The sequence below is a fragment of the Bactrocera oleae genome, chromosome 3, assembly GCF_042242935.1.
Source record: "Bactrocera oleae isolate idBacOlea1 chromosome 3, idBacOlea1, whole genome shotgun sequence".
In the NCBI taxonomy this organism is placed as follows: Eukaryota; Metazoa; Arthropoda; class Insecta; order Diptera; family Tephritidae; genus Bactrocera; species Bactrocera oleae.
In genome coordinates, this window is record NC_091537.1 from 69,782,393 (window position 1) to 69,803,549 (window position 21,157).

The following is a 21,157-nucleotide window of genomic DNA, read 5'->3' on the forward strand; positions in this document are numbered from 1 at the left end:
TTTTGCCATCTCTCAGTCAAAGCAGACAAATCAGCCACTCCTTCAAAGTCTTCGTCTCGAATTTATGTAATTGCACTTTATTGGAAATTTTACAAGCGGATTATTGTGGCAAGCAAACATACAAACATTCACACATACAGCAGTATGCAACACTCTTTGGTTTTATGTATAACAAACTTCTCAGCAGACATTACATTGTGCGCCGTTGTTGCATTGCGACACTGTTATTGCTGCTTACCACCCGTTGCGCTGTCTTTCGATTTCCCAAACAGCCGACAGCCTTCAGTTGCCGCTGCGTCACTGTTGTGTTGTTGTACAAGTTTGCATACAATCGTAATTTTGTGGTTTCTTTGAGGGCTCTCACATATGTTGGCGCGACTGCAACTGCCTGTTGCTACATTTCCTTTTGCGCCATTAAATATTATATATTTCTTACACGCTATTTTTTCTTTCCTTTGTTGCTGCCACACGCCTACAGCTATGTCATCAAGTTTCTTTGAACTTTTCGCCATCATACTATCTGACATTGCGTCTTCGCATAGACAGAGCAACAATTCAACAATTTCGGATGTGTGTATGTACCCAGTAGGGACATCTGACCACTTAGAAATAATTCAAGAGTAAAAAGCTGTTTTTATCTTAGCACATCTTGCTCACAACTATCAAATTTAGAAAGCGATACCGACGTAACTGATTAAGGCTTAAGTAACTCACAAATCGATTACCAAACCACAGAAAGCCAGTCTTATCTGTTACCTTCACCATCCTTAGGAGATCGCAGACCTCTGCTAACTCCACAGGAAAATTTAGTATTCAAAGAATCCTTTAGTAATTTTCCAAGAAAAACATAGATAACCGATAATTCTCAGCAAAAATTTCAATCGTTGGCCCTTAAGCGCATTAACTTCTAAACGAGTGTCATTTCATACCATATAAAACCTGAGTAGTAGTCAAACTAATAACTTCTTCTTATTGGGGCGTTACTCTCAATCACTTATGTATGTATTCGTACATAGTAGTTGTGATAAAACTCAACTTCTTAGAGTGTTTACTGAGCACATGCCTATATACAAAAGTGACAAGTTTTCTTGATACTACACTACTTAGGAAAACCCATTTCATCCCTTTCGCATAATAATTGCTTTTTACTCTATAATTATTGGACTCACATATCGCAGTTTGCAATCGATTTTGTCAGACAACTTTACAGTGACAATTTACAACAGCTTTCTTTTAGTTACATGCCGTTTAGATAGATAGTAAGGCAGTTGACTGTAGACATAACATCACTTCTTACTAATAAAAGACTTTAAATTTTAATGTAAGCAAGTGAATATTTTGTAAGAGTTATTAGATGCAATTTTTGTTTTTTATAGCACTAGTCCTTTTCACAGACTCTTTATTTGTTTGTTGAACTCGGAAACAAGGCTGAACTCGTGCGTATCGCTTAGGAGTGGGATAAGTCAGACTTGGTTAGGTTACATTAGGAAATCAGGCTGATAATTGGTGATATTACGTATGACCCCACTTCGACAGGCAGAAACGACGGTCCGTTGTGCTGCCCAGAACACCTAAATATCGATCAAAAAGATCATAGCATATCAATAAAGTGGAACATTGACTCGTTCCTAGTTTGATGATATTGGGGTAGGGCTGCCCTTTCTTGCGAGCTCATAAGGTTTGCAGATTCCATTTTGATTAGGCAACCAAACCAGTCTAATAACGAAGTAACTTGATACAATTGCTAGTGAGGTCTGATACTTCTTAACTAACCTTGAACGCTCTATCAGCGAGCTCAGGACCAGTATTGCAGCACTGTTAGAAGAATGAATGCACACATTCTGCATGATGTTTCACTTACAACCACTTCTGTTTGAAAAACACTACAGTTTCTGATAGCATGAAGCTAAAGTTAATGGAGAGCTTGAAACAAAAAACTCTCCTTCCACACTTCCAACTGAGTTTCGTCCCATCTGCGAAAAGCTCACTCCGCCACTCGTCCACATATCTGTTGAGGGTATATGTGCAAAGAATAAGTGGTAGTCCTAAGGTAAAGTTTTCACGACACAGTTGTTCTGGTTATTAGGTAGAGAGTCGAATCTACAGAGGACTTCGGGATGTCCTTGTGTGGGATCCAATATGTACCCAGTTTCTCTGAGTTGAATAGCAACCTACGCAGCAATGCACATTCTAAATACCATATGTGTACGTTTAGCGCCATTGACTGTGGTGGTTATTATTTGAATGATTTACTACTTGCCAAATCTTGTAGAAATAGAATAAGGTTTTAGATCTATTGAAATTCTTTCGATTTAAAGAACAGAAATACTGGTGGAGATTACATTTTACCATAGAAACTTCTCCTAAGAGAATACAATGATTGATGATGATATTTATATAGTTTTTAATTTCGTCTTCTTCGAAGGATTATGTAACATCTCACCGGCGCACTCTGGTACTCTTATTTCTATAGGTGTTAGCTATTCATATTCATACCATGTGAACTGAAGGGTTGTCAAAGATGGGTACTTTCGGTATCCTTTAAACGCTAATCTGCAACCTAGTTTCGAATACCATATAATCATAATATACACAGAGGAAACAGATATATATACTGAAAAGGCGAAAATCACACCTTATACCTCAAACAAGGACATTATTGGTCAAAATATGGGTCCTGACGTTCTAAAACCGACATTTTGGTGTATAGAAAAAATAATGCGTTATTAGTGTCAAATCGAAAGTGATCGAGAAATCTTAAATTCCGACTGATTTTTGGTCATTATCACCTACTTTATAAAGTAGAAATATTACAGACTAGGTACTGAATACGTGGCAGTAAAGAAATTATTTTTATTAAAGTATTCGAAAAGTTTGGAATTTTTGGCACAGACATATTCTGGTATGGAGTTGCCACCTATCAAGTAATGCAAATCTAAGTGAAACAAAATATGTGCCAAACATAGTCATTCAGGAATGCCTTCTGAAGAGTATACGTGAAGTTTTTTAGTTGTTTTACTACAGGGTTGCCACATATTGAAAAAAAATTAAACTATTTAAAATTATATTTTTGTCTTCTTTAGAAACTAAAGCTGTCGTTTTCGATAGATATTGGTAGAAAACAAGCAGAAAAAGCCCAGGCATGATAATATAATATATATTATATTATATATTTTGAAGATTTACATATTTGCCATAAGGGGTTATATCCTTTTGTAAGTCAGGAAAACGCGTTTTATAATTTTTTAAGAGGATTTTAGGCATTTTTTTTTTTTAATTATTTCAAATCCAGAAGCCAATACAATAGGTTATAACAATAGATAAATACAGGTAATGACGGAAGGACTAGTCAAAATGTTGATTGTTGACAAAATCAGTGCTTCCCAAAAAAAATTATTTTTAGTGCAAAAATTTACACTTCAGAGTGGCTTAAAAATCGAAATTATTATTAGAAATCTTTTTCCAAAAATCCTTATATGACAAATATATCTATGAAGGTCATGTAAACATTTCAAGCCCGGAGAGATTTTCCTCATAGAGTCTGAAGACCGCGTTTCGAGAAAAACACGTTTTAAGTTTTGATAACCGGTTACACTAAGTTGAAAAATTCTTACAAGTACGGTCACATCTCCGAAACTATTTATCGGATCAACTTCAAATTTTCGGAGAGATTCTTAATTATATACAGTTGATATACTTACATGCCAAGAAATCGTTTTTGGAATTTCTCAAGTGGATATAACCCCTTAAAATAACGGGAAAATAAATGTTTTTAATTCAAGAATATTTTATCAAAATTTTTTTTATTTTATTAAAGTTACTATTTTCTCTGTAAAACCTCTTACTTTAACCACAAATATGCAAAATAGTTTTTATTCCCAGAAAACTGCTTATTTTAAACAGCCACAGCAGTTCATTCATAAGTATTAGTCGACTCTAGCGATTGGTTTGAAAGGATTACGTTATTTAATATGCATATAGACTTCGATTCAGCCCAGTTTTACGTGCAAATAGAAAGGGAGTGTGAAACAATTTTCCATAAAGCAAAGCGAACTAAATTAAATATTGATTTATAATCGGACCAAATATTTTTTATAGCACTTCATAAAATGAAAAACTGCTCAAATCATACCAAAAGCCACTGCTAAGCCATAGAAATTAAGTAATTTTCATTTGCAGCACGGCACACGATGAAAGATAACGGAGTTCAATTTTCAAATCTGCAAAAATATTTCACTTTTTCCGATTTATCATTTAAAATGAGAATCCGCTCAATGCTTGAATGGTTGATGCACTTTGAATGAGCGCGTCAATAACGGCACCTGACAATGCCAGCGCACAAGTGGACAACTAACTATAGTCATGTGGCAACACCACCAACAAATCAACAACAACATAATAGTGTTGGTATGATTTGGCATTAAAACTGGCGGCTCGAATGGATGAAAGGATTGAAATCAGCGATGCAACTAATGTCATAGCAATTTTAATGAAATATGCATAAAGTGGCAAGGGGAGGGCCCTGGCGAGAGGAAGGTGTGAAATGCGATGACGAGCAGCGGCAACAACAATAAGTCCCAAATGACCAGCGGCATGTACATACGATATGGCAACCTTATACATATGCCAAACAACTACATAAGCACATACCGTTATATACATATATCATATCGGTATATACAACCATAACATCATCATATATGCATAATATTATATACACTCTTTAACGGCTATGCTGTTGGCGTTGAAAATGCTGCATCAATTACCTAACATGATTAGTGTATGGGGAGGTGTAATAACAACTAACAATTACAACAACAAACATGCATAATAACAAGCGATAAAGTATTGTATACAACAAACAATACTCAAATGAATGCTTGATTATACATTGTTTGTTGTTGTTGCTGGCAGTAAATTATGTTGCTTTGGATGAAATCAAATACACATGAAAATGCAACATTGCAATCAGTGAGGACGTCAGTATGTTATAGCGTTTGAATAGGTGGACATGAGTGCTCATAGGTTGACAATTGATTTATTATATAATGCATCACTAGCGGCTAACTGTGACTAATAAAAGTCATATAGGCGGAAAACGTTCATGTACAAGAAAGCTCGTTAAATTAATTTGCACCAAAGCTATAATACCCTACATAAATTAAAGAGTCAGTTTGTATTGTAGATATATTTTATACACAACCGATCCGAACAATTTATTCGCAAATTATACCGTTGCCTTGCACATAAATTCGTAGCAAATTTCTTGAAGATATCTCGTCAAATAATTAAGTTTTACATACGTTCAGTTTACACAGCAGCTGTATGCTATAGTGATCAGATCTGAACAGCTCCTTCAGAAATTGTACCGCTGTAATTAGGCATTAGTTCATGAAAAACTTTGTGAACACATTTCATCAAATAAAAAAGTTTTCCATACAAGGGCTTTATTTTGATCATTCAGTTTGTAAGGCAGCTAAATGCAAGTGATTCGATCAGAAAAACATATTCAGAGATTATACCGTTGGCTTAGAATATAATCTATGCCAAATTTCGTGAAGATATCTTGTCAAATATATAATATTTGCATACAGGAACTTGAGTTTGATTGTTCAGTATGTAGGTCAGCTTTGTGCTATAGTTTTCCGATATCGACAGTTCAGACAAATTAGCAGCTTTTTGATGAGAAAAGGACGTGTGCAAAATTTCAAATCAATGTCTTCAAAACTGAGGGACTAGTTCACATTTATATAGACAGACAGACAGGCGAGCACGGCTGAATCGACTCAGCTCGTCACGCTGTTCATTTCTATTTATACATTTTTTTAGGGTCTACGACGCTTCCTTCTAGGTGTTACAAACTTCGTGGCAATCTTAACATACCCTGTTCAGGGTATAAAAATCCGTAATAAACAACTACAATAACAGATGTTGTTTACGAATAAATGTCAAAATTGCATAAAATAATTTGACGGCTGTGTCATTTAGTGGTGTAAACTTATATGTCAAATTGCTGTCATTTGATTGGCTCAATTTAAAAAAAAAAATTCTGATTGCTGCTATTTTGAGGGTGTTGGAAGAGTGAAGGATGAAAAAGAACTAATTTAAAATTTTATTTATTTTTGTGAAGATGTACACATACATTCTTACCATTCAAGAAACCTTGATGATAATACATCTCCTACATATTTTTCTCGAAATGAGATTGCTGGTTGGTGGCTGCTTAGTTGGTTGAAAAAGGAGGCACAGAAGCGCCAAATCGCAGGCGATCGCAATTTAACCATCAATATACCCCTTGTGCTTCAGAGTAATAACCACTTAAGCCTTATCTATCAACTCAGTGAATTTGATAAAATTCGAAAATAAAACGTTTTCTCCACACTATCTCACCAATTTTTTTTTTCAAAGATATCCCGTTTCAACCGGAATCTGGGCACTTGCAATGTAATGTTTTAGCGTCTCGCAATCCTCCACGCATACTCTGTGCTATACCGATTCTATTTTACCATTATCTTTTTATTCCTTCTTTTTTTATATAACTGGGTACCCAGATGATTCTGTTCCTGTTTCAGCATTTTATCCATCGGTGAATACACAGATTTCATGGTTGGTACTTCAATTAAAAGAAGAATAGAACTGAAAGTTAAGATATTGTTTTGGCATAAATGAAGATTAATATCTTCTGAGAAAAGAATAGAGTGGCCATTCCGCAGATGAGAACAAAATAGGTTATACAAGGAACGGTTCGAGGACTCTGGCTCTGTTTGAACGGTTCAATTTAGGTCCAATATATATCATTTTCTTCGATATTTTGTTCTCATTTTAAAGGTTAAAAATCTGCATAAAAATCTCAGCTTTTTCAACCTAAGAAGCTTATGCAGTGCATCTACTAATCTCGTTATCTTCTTTTGTGTTACGATTACAATAGAAATTCCAACTTTCCCACCTGTTTTATGCTTTTCTGTCATTAAACTGTCATATATTTAGAGCTTTTGAATCAATTTCTTTCTTTTTTAAATTAACAAATAATACAAAAATTTGCTAGTTGAAAGTTCTATATACGAAACAAAACGAAGTCCGCAAGAACCATTTATAAAGCTGACTGAATAGCGAAGAGCGATATAGAAAGACGAAGCACTTGGCAGCTGACGACGTGTAATTGAAACCATTGAAGCGATTTATGAAGCTTAATAATTGACGACTTCACCAAAGGAAGACTTAGAAATACTTTCACACACACATTCAAAGACACAAATACAAGCGAAAATAGAGCAATCAAAGCGTACAGAGCTCAACAGCGCGAACCAAACGCGCATCAAATGAGCGGAAACAATATGGCGGCAATAAATTGGCTGCTAGCCAGCTCTGGTTTTACCATTGCCATCGCCGGGCCACTGTCACACAAGCTTGGTCAAACGCAGCTCACCGGCTTAGAGGTCTTCTGCATCGCAGCGCCACTAACCGGCCATAAGCTGCATGTATATTTACATGTGTATGAGTGTGTGTTTGTGTAGGAGTTGTTCGCTGGTCATCGGCTGAGTGCTGCAACTTGAGAGCCATGCTCAACCAGCCATGTTATGGCATAGTGATTTATTTGATTTACGAGCGCAAATGTAAGTCCACAACTGAAAAGTGAGATTATTGAAGGAAATTATTAATGACATAATGCTGATGGCAGACGCTCAATCGGCTTTGCAGGCAAAAACAACAAATGACTATACGAAAAGTTCGGGGTTATAGACGAGTGTTAAATATATGAATATGTGGATGTATGTATGTGTGTGAATTTCCAATACGGTCTACAAAAGCGTTAAATGTCACACAGTAGTCAATTAAATTATAGAGATAGATTAAGTGACTCGTAAGTAATAATCACGGGGTTAACGTTTTGTATTCTGCCCACAAAAGCTTCGGAAGCTTTTAAAAAGTGTTTCATTACATTGCGTTTTGCATTACATATACGTAATGTAAGTATTGAAAAATATAAATTATTATTACAAAATAATAGAACAATAATCGTCCTAAAACAGCTTCGAAAGTTTTCATAAACTATTGTATTTTTTACAACACTTATATATAAATATTGTATTTTATGCGTTGTTAAAATTTAGATACTTTTTAAAAGCTTTCGAAATCACACAAAAGCTTCGAAAGCTATCATAAATTATTTAAATTTTTAAGCATCTTATATATATATAAGCATTTTAAGCATTGCTAGAAGTGAAATAATTTTTAAAAGCTTTCGAAGCTTTTACATGATGAACCGCAAAGCTTATTTACATGATATTAAATAGTTTTAATTTCTATATATAGTGTTATAAAAATGTAAATATTTATAATAACCTAATAATCGTCACACAAAGACTTCGAAAGCAATTATAAATTATTTATATTTTTACAACACTTCGAAAGCTTTAATAAATTATTTATATTTAAACAACACTACAAATAACTATGTTAAACATTTTTAAACATTAAATAATTTTTGAAAATTTACATGACTCAAGCATTATAATTCAATGGATATACCATATATGTAGCGTTAAATGCATACGCAGTTAGTCACCGAAATAAATCCCATTATAATTTTTTTCCTGTATCAACGCGTTAATCTCTCCAAAGCGCGTGCCCTCACAAATAACGAACGCTTAGTTTAACGTTTTTGAAAACAAAGGTTATTATTGCGCTGAAAAATTAGACCGCACCAATATTCAATTAAGGCTTAGTATATGTGAATTTAACAGCTTTAATTGTATTAAACGCAAGGACCTGTACATTAATTCGATTCCATTAATTTGCCACAAATGTAATTATGCTAATTTAGCGCTGGAGTAAACCACATATGCTAATTATTTACAGATAAACTCAAATAAATCAGTAAATTAAATTCCAGTGGATGTCAGAGGATTTAAATTCATTGCAGAGTGCAATATTTTGTAGTTGGCGTCTTATAAACGTATATAAATTTTCTAAGAAATACAAGGGTGGTTGTAATTATGGGAGAGTTGCTATTTATTTATACCTTTGGGTACTTCCAGTATTGTTGCGAGCTATCTAACATTTCATTTCGAAAGTGTACTTATATTTTCATACAGATACTCAGAGCGTATATTTGTGAGAGCTTTATTGGTCGAATTGAAGATTGAAACACAATACCAAAATACAGCGAATTCACCAAACTTACAATAAACAAACAATTTGACCTGAAAGTTTCGCGGCTACTGAATTAATTCTAACGCTATCTTCATAATGATGAAATGAGATTAGCTGTTTAAAGCTATTTTCGTATACTCTCGCCTTAAGTTAAAACGAAATAGTGGAGCGAATTTTGAATGAAAGTATCACCAGTTCCCCGTTTCGCTGTAGTTATGATGTAAATGATTTCTTAAGTATAATCAGTCCACCTTAACGGAGAGAATTCCGACATCCGACGTACAGACGTACCGTTCGCTAACAATTTTCGCTCTCTCACATTAAACATTCACCTTTAAAGTTTCTACATTAAAATCTTTCTTCCAGTCGTCTGACAAGCCATTATTGCAGACTGGGAAACGGTCAGGTCAAAATTCTAACATATTTTTTATTTAGAATTTAAACATGTTTAGCGTTGCTACTGTAAATCTATTTTGCTTTTTCTCGAATGGCATTACTTTCATAATAAATCTCAAGACAATTCATGATTCGCCAGTTATACCCCAAGCATTTTAAATGTAGTATGAATGATTTACCTGAAACACCAAGAACTTCGGACCAATACCTTGTTCGCTGACATAGCCTGACTGATGAGTTTACAGTTCTTAGTCATATCGAAATTTGGACCCATTTTGACCGTTCTGCCATTTTTGCCTATCTTGGGAGTGGAGATGCTTCTGATGGAGGTACATGGCTCTGCAAATTATAGCATCTTATAATAACGTCTTTTAATAACCGATGCTTCCGATGTATCGATACATGCAAAGTTGCGAATCGAACATACAAGTTTTATACAATAGAAATAAAAAAAGTTTTCAAAAGAATAACCTTGTTGCTCTTTTTGCATACAAATTTTTATTTTAACAAAAGCGCAGTGATGTAGATGTACTGTGTAGATATTTATGGCCTGATAGAAATTTAAGCTCTGGCAATTTAGATTGTAGGTGCCGATGAGCTCGCAAGAAAGGGTGATCCTGTTCTCTTGCGCTCTGACACTCGATCTATGAACCTAACGCGCATTCAGCATGCGTTGGTCAGCAACTAAATAGCACCCGTTGCAAGGTCCTTCTGATAAGAGATAAGTAGATAGTAGTTCTAGCTAAACACTATTCTAAATTATTCTTACGTTGATATTAGAAATCTCCTCGGACGACAGCCGTAAAATGTATATGGAAGAAGGCAAGTTGTAAACATCTAGAGACTTTCTCCACCACTGTCCAGTGTTGCTATACTGAAGCTCAAACATCTCTGTATTCGTACTTTCGGCGAATCAGGCGCAATACCCGAACTGGCATTAGCCGCCTCAACAAATTTAAGGCAGGCGTGAAGTGTTTAGTCGACTCACGACGGTCTTATTTATCCATCCTTAGTAGTTGGTGACATCACAAAGCACCGGCGTTCTTAGCTGTCCAAGTAAGATCCTTCGCAACACTTGTCATAAGCAAAGGACGTATTGCCTAACAAGAACTTACTCAGATCACAAAACAAAAAACCGCATTCACCAATTTAAGCATTCTTCTTGAGCATATTTCATACCCTAAACAGAGTTTATTAAGAAAATGTCGGAGACTCTATAAAGTATATATAAATAAAATATTACAACTAATACGATTTATATAAATATTCAAATATATAAAAATTATGTTAAAATGATTTACAAGAAATTGATAACGAAAACCAAAAAACAAACCGTTATGGCAATTTGAGTTGAGAAATATATGTTTATATATCTGAACTTGTATAATCAAGTTGAGCTTTCCACTAACTTATTTGATGAAACCATATTATATAAGTATTTCTAAAATAGCTTTAACAAATTTCAGATATAAGACGAGCATGAATACTAATTTAGATAAGTTTTATATTTATTTACATCTTATTAATAAGTGTAAACACATACAAAGCTCCTATTAATTCGCTTAAGCTGTCAAATAGTTTAAGTATATGCTGTATACACTTAATATGCGCTATATTTATAAGTATTTATTCACCTCTAAGTATGCAATTAATTTTACGTTAAGCAGATTATCATTTGAAATTACAAACTTTTTTCGTGAGTTATTATTACTGGTATGCATATACCTGTTTAAAAAGCATATGCATATAGTTCAATATATATTTATATCAAAATAATTGTATCTTTTTTTCTATATACTCACATATATGTGTATGTTTGTATATAATGTAAAATCCTACAACTCAACGCTAACTTGTTATACTTCATACTATATTTAACTATATAATATTACAATAACAAAAAACACAAACGAACAAAATCACTCACAAATCCCCAAACACCCAAATCCTTCACTTAGATTATCACAAAGTTGGGCAACAAAAGTTAATCAGATTGCTGCTAGTGAGCTGTGAATAATTTTAGTTGCCAGCAAAGTAGAAAAAATATAAATATAAATAAACATACACACATTTATTTGTTTGGAGTAAAGTAAATAATTTAACAAATAAGTAGAGAAAGCAAAGCAAGGATTTAAGCCAAGCAAAGAAAGCCGTTAAGTAACATAAACATTGAAATAAATTGAAAATTAGACAAAAAACTAGCAAGTAGCAGGCAAAAAAAAGCATAAAGTAAATGATAAAATACGCTTCAAAGAAAATACCAAACAAAAAAACCGCATATAAATAATTGAAAAGAAAGCGCATTAAATTATATAAAAACGCTATGATTATAATTATATAGCGCGGATGAGGGATTCGATGGCACGTATCACACCAACATTGTGGTCAAACATAACGGCAGTTGTCTGTACGTGCCCCCTGGTATCTTCAAGAGCACATGCAAGATAGACATCACGTGGTTCCCATTTGATGACCAACACTGCGAAATGAAATTCGGTAGTTGGACTTACGATGGAAATCAGGTAAAGTGTTAATGTACAACACATACATACATAAATTAATACATAACTACATATTACATGCCAGTAAACATAAGCATAATGCATAGAAAGCAACACCCACACACACACATAATGAGGCAAGACATTTCGCAAGGTTGCAAAGTCAGCAGAAGCTTAACTCACTCAAAGCAAAAGCTGCATTAACGCAAATGCAAACGCTGCCATGAAAGCACATTTTAAATTTCACTCGAAAGCTCATGCGATACCCCCACGTACTTGTGCGAAAGCTTTTTTACATCCATTGACATTTATATATTACTTCAAGTACATACATATTTATTTTTAACTTTTATTGGCATATTTTTGGTTAAATAAGTTATGATAAAGCTCTTCAAAAGTACTACTAAATTACCAAATACTTAAGTTGAATGCTTTTTTACACCCATGGACAATTTTAATTGTTTTTTTTATTTTAACTTTAATAATTATATGATAATTCACATGAAAGCTCATACGAAAACTCGAACTCACTTGTGCGAAAGCTTTTTCACATTCAAGGACCATTTCAATTATATTTTTTTCAAATTTTATTTAAATATTTTTGGTTTAGTAAATAAAGATTAAGCTTTACAAAATTACTATTAAATAATGTTTTATATTGATTGTTTCATATTTACAAATTTTATAAGACGCTTTATAGCTGTTAAGTAAATAAATTAATAATTGAATCAAACAAAAACTTTACATATACTTAAATCTACGTTTAAACTTAACTCATACCATTCCCATTCTAAGTCAAACTCCTTAAAACCCTATATTCTAATAATAAATAACATCCAAAATGAAAGAAGTGAAACTGAACTGTTAAGTTTTAGCATGAAAACTGCAATCGTCTCTAAAGTTTTACCCTCTTTATTTATATAATTTCTAAAAAAAAAAATTTGAATAAAAACTAAGTAAAATATTTCTGATATTGTTTTGAAAAGAAAGCTAAAGTACTTATAAGTAAGGTAAAAGCTTTTAAGACTCTTTATTAAAAGCTTTCAAGCCAGCTTGTAATTTAACATTAAATAGTTAAGTTTCAACGTGGTTTAGACTTATCACGTAAAGTTTCAGAAATAATTTATAATCAATAGAAAATTTTAATAAAACAAAGAAAAAGTAGAAACATCTGTGAAAATAAGATCACCACTAAAATGTATTTAGTATGACAAAAACTAATCTAAAAATATTATATATACTTTAATTAACTTTTCCTACTTATACTTCAAAAATTTTATCAACAAAAGCTGGCTCTTCCATGAAAGCTCCTTACGCATAACAAATAATAGTTTACAAATAGAAAAAGCTCATGAAAATTTCTATTACCAGCTTAAACGAAAATCCTTAAAAGCTTTCATACAAGTCATTGAATTTCCTTATAGAAAATGAAAAATAAATGGTTATGCCAATTTTAAAACTTCCATAGCATGGTTGATCCATTAAAAGATATCCTTAATTTCTAAATTCTTTAATTTTTAAAATTACGTAACTTCTAAAAATCATAAAAAATACAAGTATTAAAAGCCAATCAATAATAGATACACCAAACTATTTATTTATAAAAATATTATTTGAAAAAAAGATGAATCATTAAAATTTTACAAAAATATTTTTAAAAAAATAATTATGTTTAATATTTATAATTTTCAACATATGTAGACAAGTAAAATTTGAAAGTTTTACCTTTATCTATCTTTATCTATTTATTATTTATTAATTTTAATTTTTCACACTTGAAACCGCTACTCTAACTGCTTCCTACTATTACCTATCACCATTACTAATGACCTCTAAGGCCTTTGAAATCGCTAAATACTTGATACTCGGTCTATAGTACAAATGCTTATTTTTCTCAACTACTTTACCTACATTATATAATATAAATATATTTAATGAATACCCACTACTTTTTTCGTAATTACACAGCTATTACAGTTATTTATCATTTTTCTTTGAATAAATATACTGCAAACAAACTTGAAACATGAAAACAGTTCACTGCGTTTTTGTGAATTGCAAAACCAAAACACAAACAGAAACAAAATATATGAAATATTTAGCGTAAAAAATCAGCCAACTGCTTAAAAAACTACAGGGTGTTGACAAAAAACTGTCAAGCGTTTTGGTTTGATAGTTTTCTGTTGACGTCCAACGCACACAAACCGAAAAAATGTGGAATGAAAGTTAGGCAACCGCTAATTGGAATCATGTGTGAAATATGAATTTTTTCGAAAAAAAAATTTCAAATTAAAATTTGCATAATAATCGAAAAAATTTCAATTTCAACTATTTTGCATGGAGAGAAGAAAAATATATCAATTTAATAAACCGCGCCCAAATTTTTTGCACCAAAATATACAAAAAGAAACACAAGTAAAAATTTGGACGTACGTAACGACTCTTAATGGAAGACAAACAAATTTTTTACTGCTCTCTCAAGGTGGAAGACGCGAGTGTAAGCTTGAAATAATAGTTAACTTACAGTTAACTAGCGCTCTCGCTCTCTCCCCACACAATTTTCATTTGCGAGAGCAGTACAAGCGTTTACTGGTGTATACGTAAGCTAGAAGTGTTAAATTACTTAACACCGTTCCAAACTGCACTAAAAATTAACCCATAACCCTGTACAAACACAAATAATATTTTACGAGCACATTCTTTATCTCTGAGTAAATCACCTTTATAAATTGCTAAATTATTATATAAGTAGACATTCTCTGCAGACATACTGGCAACCACAGTTTTTTCACAGCTGATTTGACAGTTGTACGAGAAATTAATTAATTACAAGAGGATTTAAAATATACTTGAAAAAAACTCGAAAATTATCAACTGATACAAATCTTATATATTTGAACTATTTACAAACAAACTGGATTTCAAGTTTATGTATATTTGATAATTAAATTAACTAAAATTTATAAATTTTAAAAATAAAAATTTGCTAAAAGACTTAGCATTTAAATTTATGCAAATGAATTTTATAAAGGTTTTTGGAAAAAAGGGGCTTAAAAAAAATTAAATACTCTAATTTTTCTTGCTTATAAAAAGAAAAAAATAATTTCAATATTTTTTCAGAGTTTTTGTTTATCAAATAAAAATTATCTACAACCTAACTCGTTAATTCAACCGTCAAAGTGCTGTCCTCTCAATTGCTTTATAAAAACTAATTATCGTTAGAAAAACAGAATTGTTTAAATTATGTTAAATGATGTTAATAAACACTGAAAATTTTTCGAAAAAAAAATTTCAAAAATTTAAAACAAAACTCAACATTCTCTTAAAAAAAATTTCGAACATATGTTTTATTTTTGTTCATTTAGAACATTTTTTCAAAATATAATGGTATAAAAAAATCAAATTCAACATTTTTGAATAAATCCTTATTTCTTCAAGTTAAATTATCAACAATATTTTTGACTCGTTCATACAACTGTCAATGTGCTGTAATTTTTATGCACATAGTTGTACCAAACTTTTCTCCCACACCACTTCCGCACCTCTTTCTTCTCAATACTTTATACACTTGGCAAAACACGCTTTCACGCACTCCAAACTTACATAATACATTTCAGAAATATACATACCTACATATGTGTCGTTGTCTTCAATGTTGTCATGGTTCTTTTTTACAATTTCTCTTTGTAAAAATTAACTACTTTGTATTAATAATAAAAAACGGAAAATATTAATAAGCAATTTTTAAATTCTCTCTTTCCCTACTTTGCCTTAACCGGAAATAAACTATAAAAACACTTATTGTCAAAACAACACAAACACCAACAACATTTTTAAACCGTCACAAATGCAACCCTGCAACCTTTAACCGCATACAAATGAATATGTTTTGTAAATTTTTGTGTTTGCACAAAATTTTGCAAATATCAAAAAAATAAAATAATAAAACCGCAACACGAAAAATATATTATATAACAATAAAAAAACAGTTGGATTTGGTTTTGAATTCCGAAGATGGAGGGGATCTTTCCGATTTCATAACAAATGGCGAGTGGTATCTGCTTGGTTAGTAAACTTTACCATAACTTTTTCTGTGTGACTTTTCAATGTTTTTCATTTCTTTCATCAAGTGTTTTTTTACAAAACTTTTGATTGCCTTATTATTTTGTAAGTGGCTGTGCTAATAAAATTTGAGTATACAAAATTTGCTACGCTGCTTTACCTAAATTTTAATTTCATAGAAGATATCGAAATTTGTGTATGAAATAAATTTGTATGCCTGGTAGTAATTAGAGATTGAGACTCGAAGTAAATTAGTGATTTTGATTTTTTCGAATAAAAATGGAGATTTTAGGGTTGCCGAATCATATTATAATAAAATAAAATTGAGTTAAATTAAATAGAAAATAATAAATTTACATTATATTGAATGTAATAAAAACAAAACTATAAAATAATTTTAAATTTAAATAAAACTTTAAATTTAAATTGCAATTTCAATTACAATTGCATTTAAAATTAAAATCAAATAAAAATTAAATTCAAATTAAAATAAAATTTCAATTAATATTAAATTTTGAATTAATATTAAAATTAACATTGAAATCAAAATAAACGTCAAAATTAAATTAACACTAAAATAAAAATTATCATTGAAATTATAACAAAAATAAAAACTTAAATTTAAACTATAACAAAAAAAAAATAAAAATTAAATGGTAAATCTAAAAAGTAATAGAAAAAACCAAGAAAAAATCACGAAAAAATCACGAAAATGTATGATACTCGTATTGTAAAATATATAAATTTTTGCTAATAAATTTTTTTTCGAAATATGGGTTAATTTCAAAATATTTACCCATGAAGACGAATTTAAGTCGAGAATCTCCATTTTTGATAAGCTTTAAGTGTGAAATTGATTTTTATTGTTTTTGCAGTAGGTAATTGCATTTAAAAATTAGAAATAATAGAAATTAGAAATATTGTTTTTTTATGATTTCTCGATGTATGCTGAATGTTTTCAACTGTTTAGTTTCAATTCAATTCTCACTAATCAAGAACCTTCTCTTTCTCTATTTCTTTCTCTCTGCAATTTGTTGAACAACAAAATTTTACTACCTTCTTCCCCGCAAAATTGCAACTTGTGTTCCCCCTAACCCCAAAAATTGTATATTGCCACACATATATATATATATTTATGTATATATTATATCGATAAATAAATAAACCATTCAACGTTGCAAAAACAATGGACCAAATGTGGCTAACTGAAAACAGCAATGCCTGGGAAGAAGAATACTATTGTCTACGCGTGCTGCCCGGAACCCTACGTGGACGTCACATTCACGATACAAATCCGACGACGTACATTATATTATTTTTTCAATTTAATTGTGCCGTGTGTGCTGATATCATCGATGGCTTTATTAGGATTTACACTACCTCCCGATTCGGGCGAAAAACTAACATTAGGTGAGTAACCACAACAAAAACTAAATACTATATTATATGCCATTGATTTTAAATTGAATATGTTTTGAAAAACTTTCGAATTATTTTACACTTTTGATTTTAATACGTACATATGTATATAAAGTTTCTCAAGTAACATTTTCAGATGCGCAATTGCCAAGTAATGGTACAATAAAAGTGTAAAGTGGTAAATAATATTTTTTTAAGAGTTTTCAAAGAAATATCGCAAAAAGTGAGATTATAGTCCAGATCGATTTTTTATGTCAGCTCAGCTCAAATTATTACCTTAGTCTACGGTAGCGAAATGAGGAAATGCTGGATTATAAATAAATCTAAAAAATAGTGTTTTAAACAATAGACAACAATTTAAATCCGTAATTAAAAAAAATGCATGAATTGAAATAATTAATTTTCTAATTATGGTTAAAGTTGGAAAGATTTGCGTGTTGGGATAGTCAGGTGCTTTTCGTAGAGTGTTCAAACTTCACTTTTTTCTTTGGTAGATCTCCAAAACAAACTCTCAACAGATGTAAGATGTAAGATGTCTTGGATCATATGACCACTCAAAATTATTATCTGTAACCTAAATCCTCTTTCGGGTTTCGGAGAAAGGCCAATAAGCGCATTTCATTGTCGGAAGTGAACCTTATATCCTACACACATTTGTATTTCTAAAATTGTATCCTTCCCGAAATAACTATAAACCTAGTACCATTAGGTATACCTTGTCCTTCGGTGCTCCACATCCAGTCAAAAGTCAACTGAGAATGATTCCTATGAATAGCTGACAGTCAATGCAGCGATTTTTCATTATTTACCCTTTCTGGGGGTGGCTGTGAGTCTCTAAATGCCCAAATTTTACTGTATATACTATATGGTATATCCCATATTACTATCCAGAAGCTCATAGCTCCGTCTTAAGAGCTTTTGAGATTTGCAAGTTTTTAAGAAGGAATCTTAAATCAAAAAGTCTTACAAGACATGCATATTTGTTCCAAAATTAGAGAGAACTCTCAAGAGAACTCAAGCCAAAGTCTAGTTCAAAAGCTTCCACATAGTAGTTTTACCCACGCTAAAAGGAATCTTCAGAAAGTTTATGTACACTTCAATGGCAGTAAAATAGAGCTGAACGAAGTACTTTCATATTTTTCTTATCATTGCTCTTTCGAACTAAACTGATTTATGAGTATCGTTTTTGATGAAGAAGATAAGGATATATAGTGCCACTCTTAAACAAAAGATGTTCCTGGCTGTCTTAAGATCTTGATCTACCAATATAAGGTCCCGCTTTTAAAACTTTTTCGGTAGGCCCCCCCTTGGAACCTCTAAACAATCTTTACTTACAAATAGTAGCTCCCACCTCTAAGCCCACGTAACAGAAACTGAGTTAAAAATTCTTCCCAGCTTTAAGCCATAATTAACAGTTACTAATTAAACTCAACAAACTATTTCAAAAAAAAATTAAAAATACTAAATGATAAAAAGAATACTAAAATAATATAAAGAAAAATTTAATAAAAGCTAAACAACCTCAAATCCTGAGTATTTTGGAACTTCCCCAAAATGCCAACTGTCACATGACGCCGGAAGTGTCTTTCTACACTATACATTTGCAACCTAAAGAGGATAACGTGCTTACAGCAGCACCAAACAGCCAACGCTTTATGCAACTCTACATAGTAACCGTTAATTTGTGATTTAATTTTCTTACCAATAGTGATTTCTTTTTTTCTTTTAGGTCTACAACACCAGCATTTTTTAGAACTCGTATGCAAATACATATATATTTTCCATGTTCATTTCTGCGAGTGTATTTTTATTGAAGCATTGTTTTTATTGTTTTCTTTTTTATTATCTCTGATTGCAGGCGTAACTATACTTCTATCCTTAACAGTATTTCTAAATCTTGTCGCTGAATCCATGCCGACAACGTCGGACGCTGTCCCCCTTATAGGTACACTGCCAAAAAAAATAAAAAAAAGTAAAAAGAAGAAATTTAGACGAAAATTCACAATTAGAATGCTTTGAACTAAAACTCAAAAACAGAACTTAGTTGCCTTAGATTTATGGAAAATCATAACTACTAACATACAGTAAAAGAATTCATACATATCATAACCTATAACTTGTACTTCCGCAAAAGCACAACAACTAACTACACACACACATACATATTAACACATTGTATTAGCTGAGTATATGACAACTTCAGGAATGAGACTTATATCTATTATTCTGCATTTGGTTTTTTCAGTGATATTTTTTTGTCTCCTTTTAGTGCATTTTTTTTTTAATTTTTTCTCTTATGATGTGTGCTCTTGGTGTAGATTCTCATTAACATACAGTACACAAAGGAAAAACTAACAATGTGGTTATAATATCAATTATTATGAAAAGAAAATATGAAATATATAGTTTTTTACGAATATTTTACATTTAAAATACAATGGATTACGCTTAAGTTAAGCACGATTTATTGATTTATCGACTATTGAATAGAATATACACCATTTTCTTCTATAATTTTTCGAATTTTAAAGGTAATTAAGTAATGCCGAGCTCATAGAAACCCTCGTCCCTATTGGTACAAAAATGGGACAATCGATTTTCACAGGCGAATTTTGCATAAGCAATATCTTTCGTCATACAGAAAGGCAAACTATTAGGTTGGCCTTGATAATCTCATCAAATACATAGCAAAACCATTCTGACCGTCAATACTTGGTTTGGCCACCGTTTGCGCCAGCTCCCTGTAGTTACATCAGCTCATGTTGATGTTCGCTTGACGTTGTCGTAAGTGACCCACTTTTCATCACCGGTGATCGCTTCAGACATGGATCGATTTAGCAGCAATTCACCGATGAAAATTTGGTCCATAAGATTTTTTTATGTTAAATCGTGTGGCACTTTCGACTACATCGAGCTTCTTTTTATATCCAGCCTTATTTAAATGGTTCCAAGCGAGTTTACCTCCTGAGCAATCGAAGCAGTGCTTACATTACGATCGGCCTCAGTAATTTCCATGGCCCTGAATAAATTGTCAGATTTAGACATCTGTTATAGCTCTAGACTAGCTAAAACTCTAAGAACGAAATTAGTTCCAAGTGAAGCCCAACTGAGCACTATTTATCAATTCATTACATGTGATGAAATTTTTAAGCTTTTTCCTAGCTGTTCAATTTTTTTTTAATTGGAAAATCAGCTAAAGGCTATATATTCACAAAGGCTAAGTTTAAGCGTCTCAACATTCCCCGTACTTGACCTGTATTCTGCAAATTCCACTTTTCCAAATTTCTGAAGGTGAAATATCCGGAGACGTCAGGAGTAAAGACCCATTAATGAACTCAACTATGTTAGTGATGCCGCGTAATACCATTTGCGTTAGCTGGTCAAGCAAAACGAATTCTGAGACAATGGAATTTTAATGGCTTGAGACAACTGATAATGCTATAATACTTAAATTACCGTTTTATGACATGTTCTTATGAAATCGTAGTCGAGGAACAGTATGTCGAACACACAAAAGTCAATAATGATTTTATAAAAACATCCAGATATGCCAAGGGTGGAATAGTTTCTATGAGAAATTTGAAATAATTGAGTCCATGTTTGGAAGTTAGTTCTATTCTTTAAAA

General features: G+C 31.9%; 1 protein-coding gene across 1 annotated transcript in view; it reads left to right on the forward strand.

The window, feature by feature from the left end:
• The window catches only part of nAChRalpha6 (nicotinic acetylcholine receptor alpha6), a 488,939-nt gene that overhangs the window by 425,763 nt on the left and 42,019 nt on the right, over nucleotides 1-21,157 (forward strand). Inside the window, exons 5-8 of the mRNA XM_070106803.1 lie at nucleotides 11,891-12,071; nucleotides 16,040-16,115; nucleotides 17,328-17,522; nucleotides 19,390-19,476. Of these exons, the coding sequence (XP_069962904.1) occupies nucleotides 11,891-12,071; nucleotides 16,040-16,115; nucleotides 17,328-17,522; nucleotides 19,390-19,476 (539 nt within the window). The remainder of the gene's footprint in view (nucleotides 1-11,890; nucleotides 12,072-16,039; nucleotides 16,116-17,327; nucleotides 17,523-19,389; nucleotides 19,477-21,157) is intronic.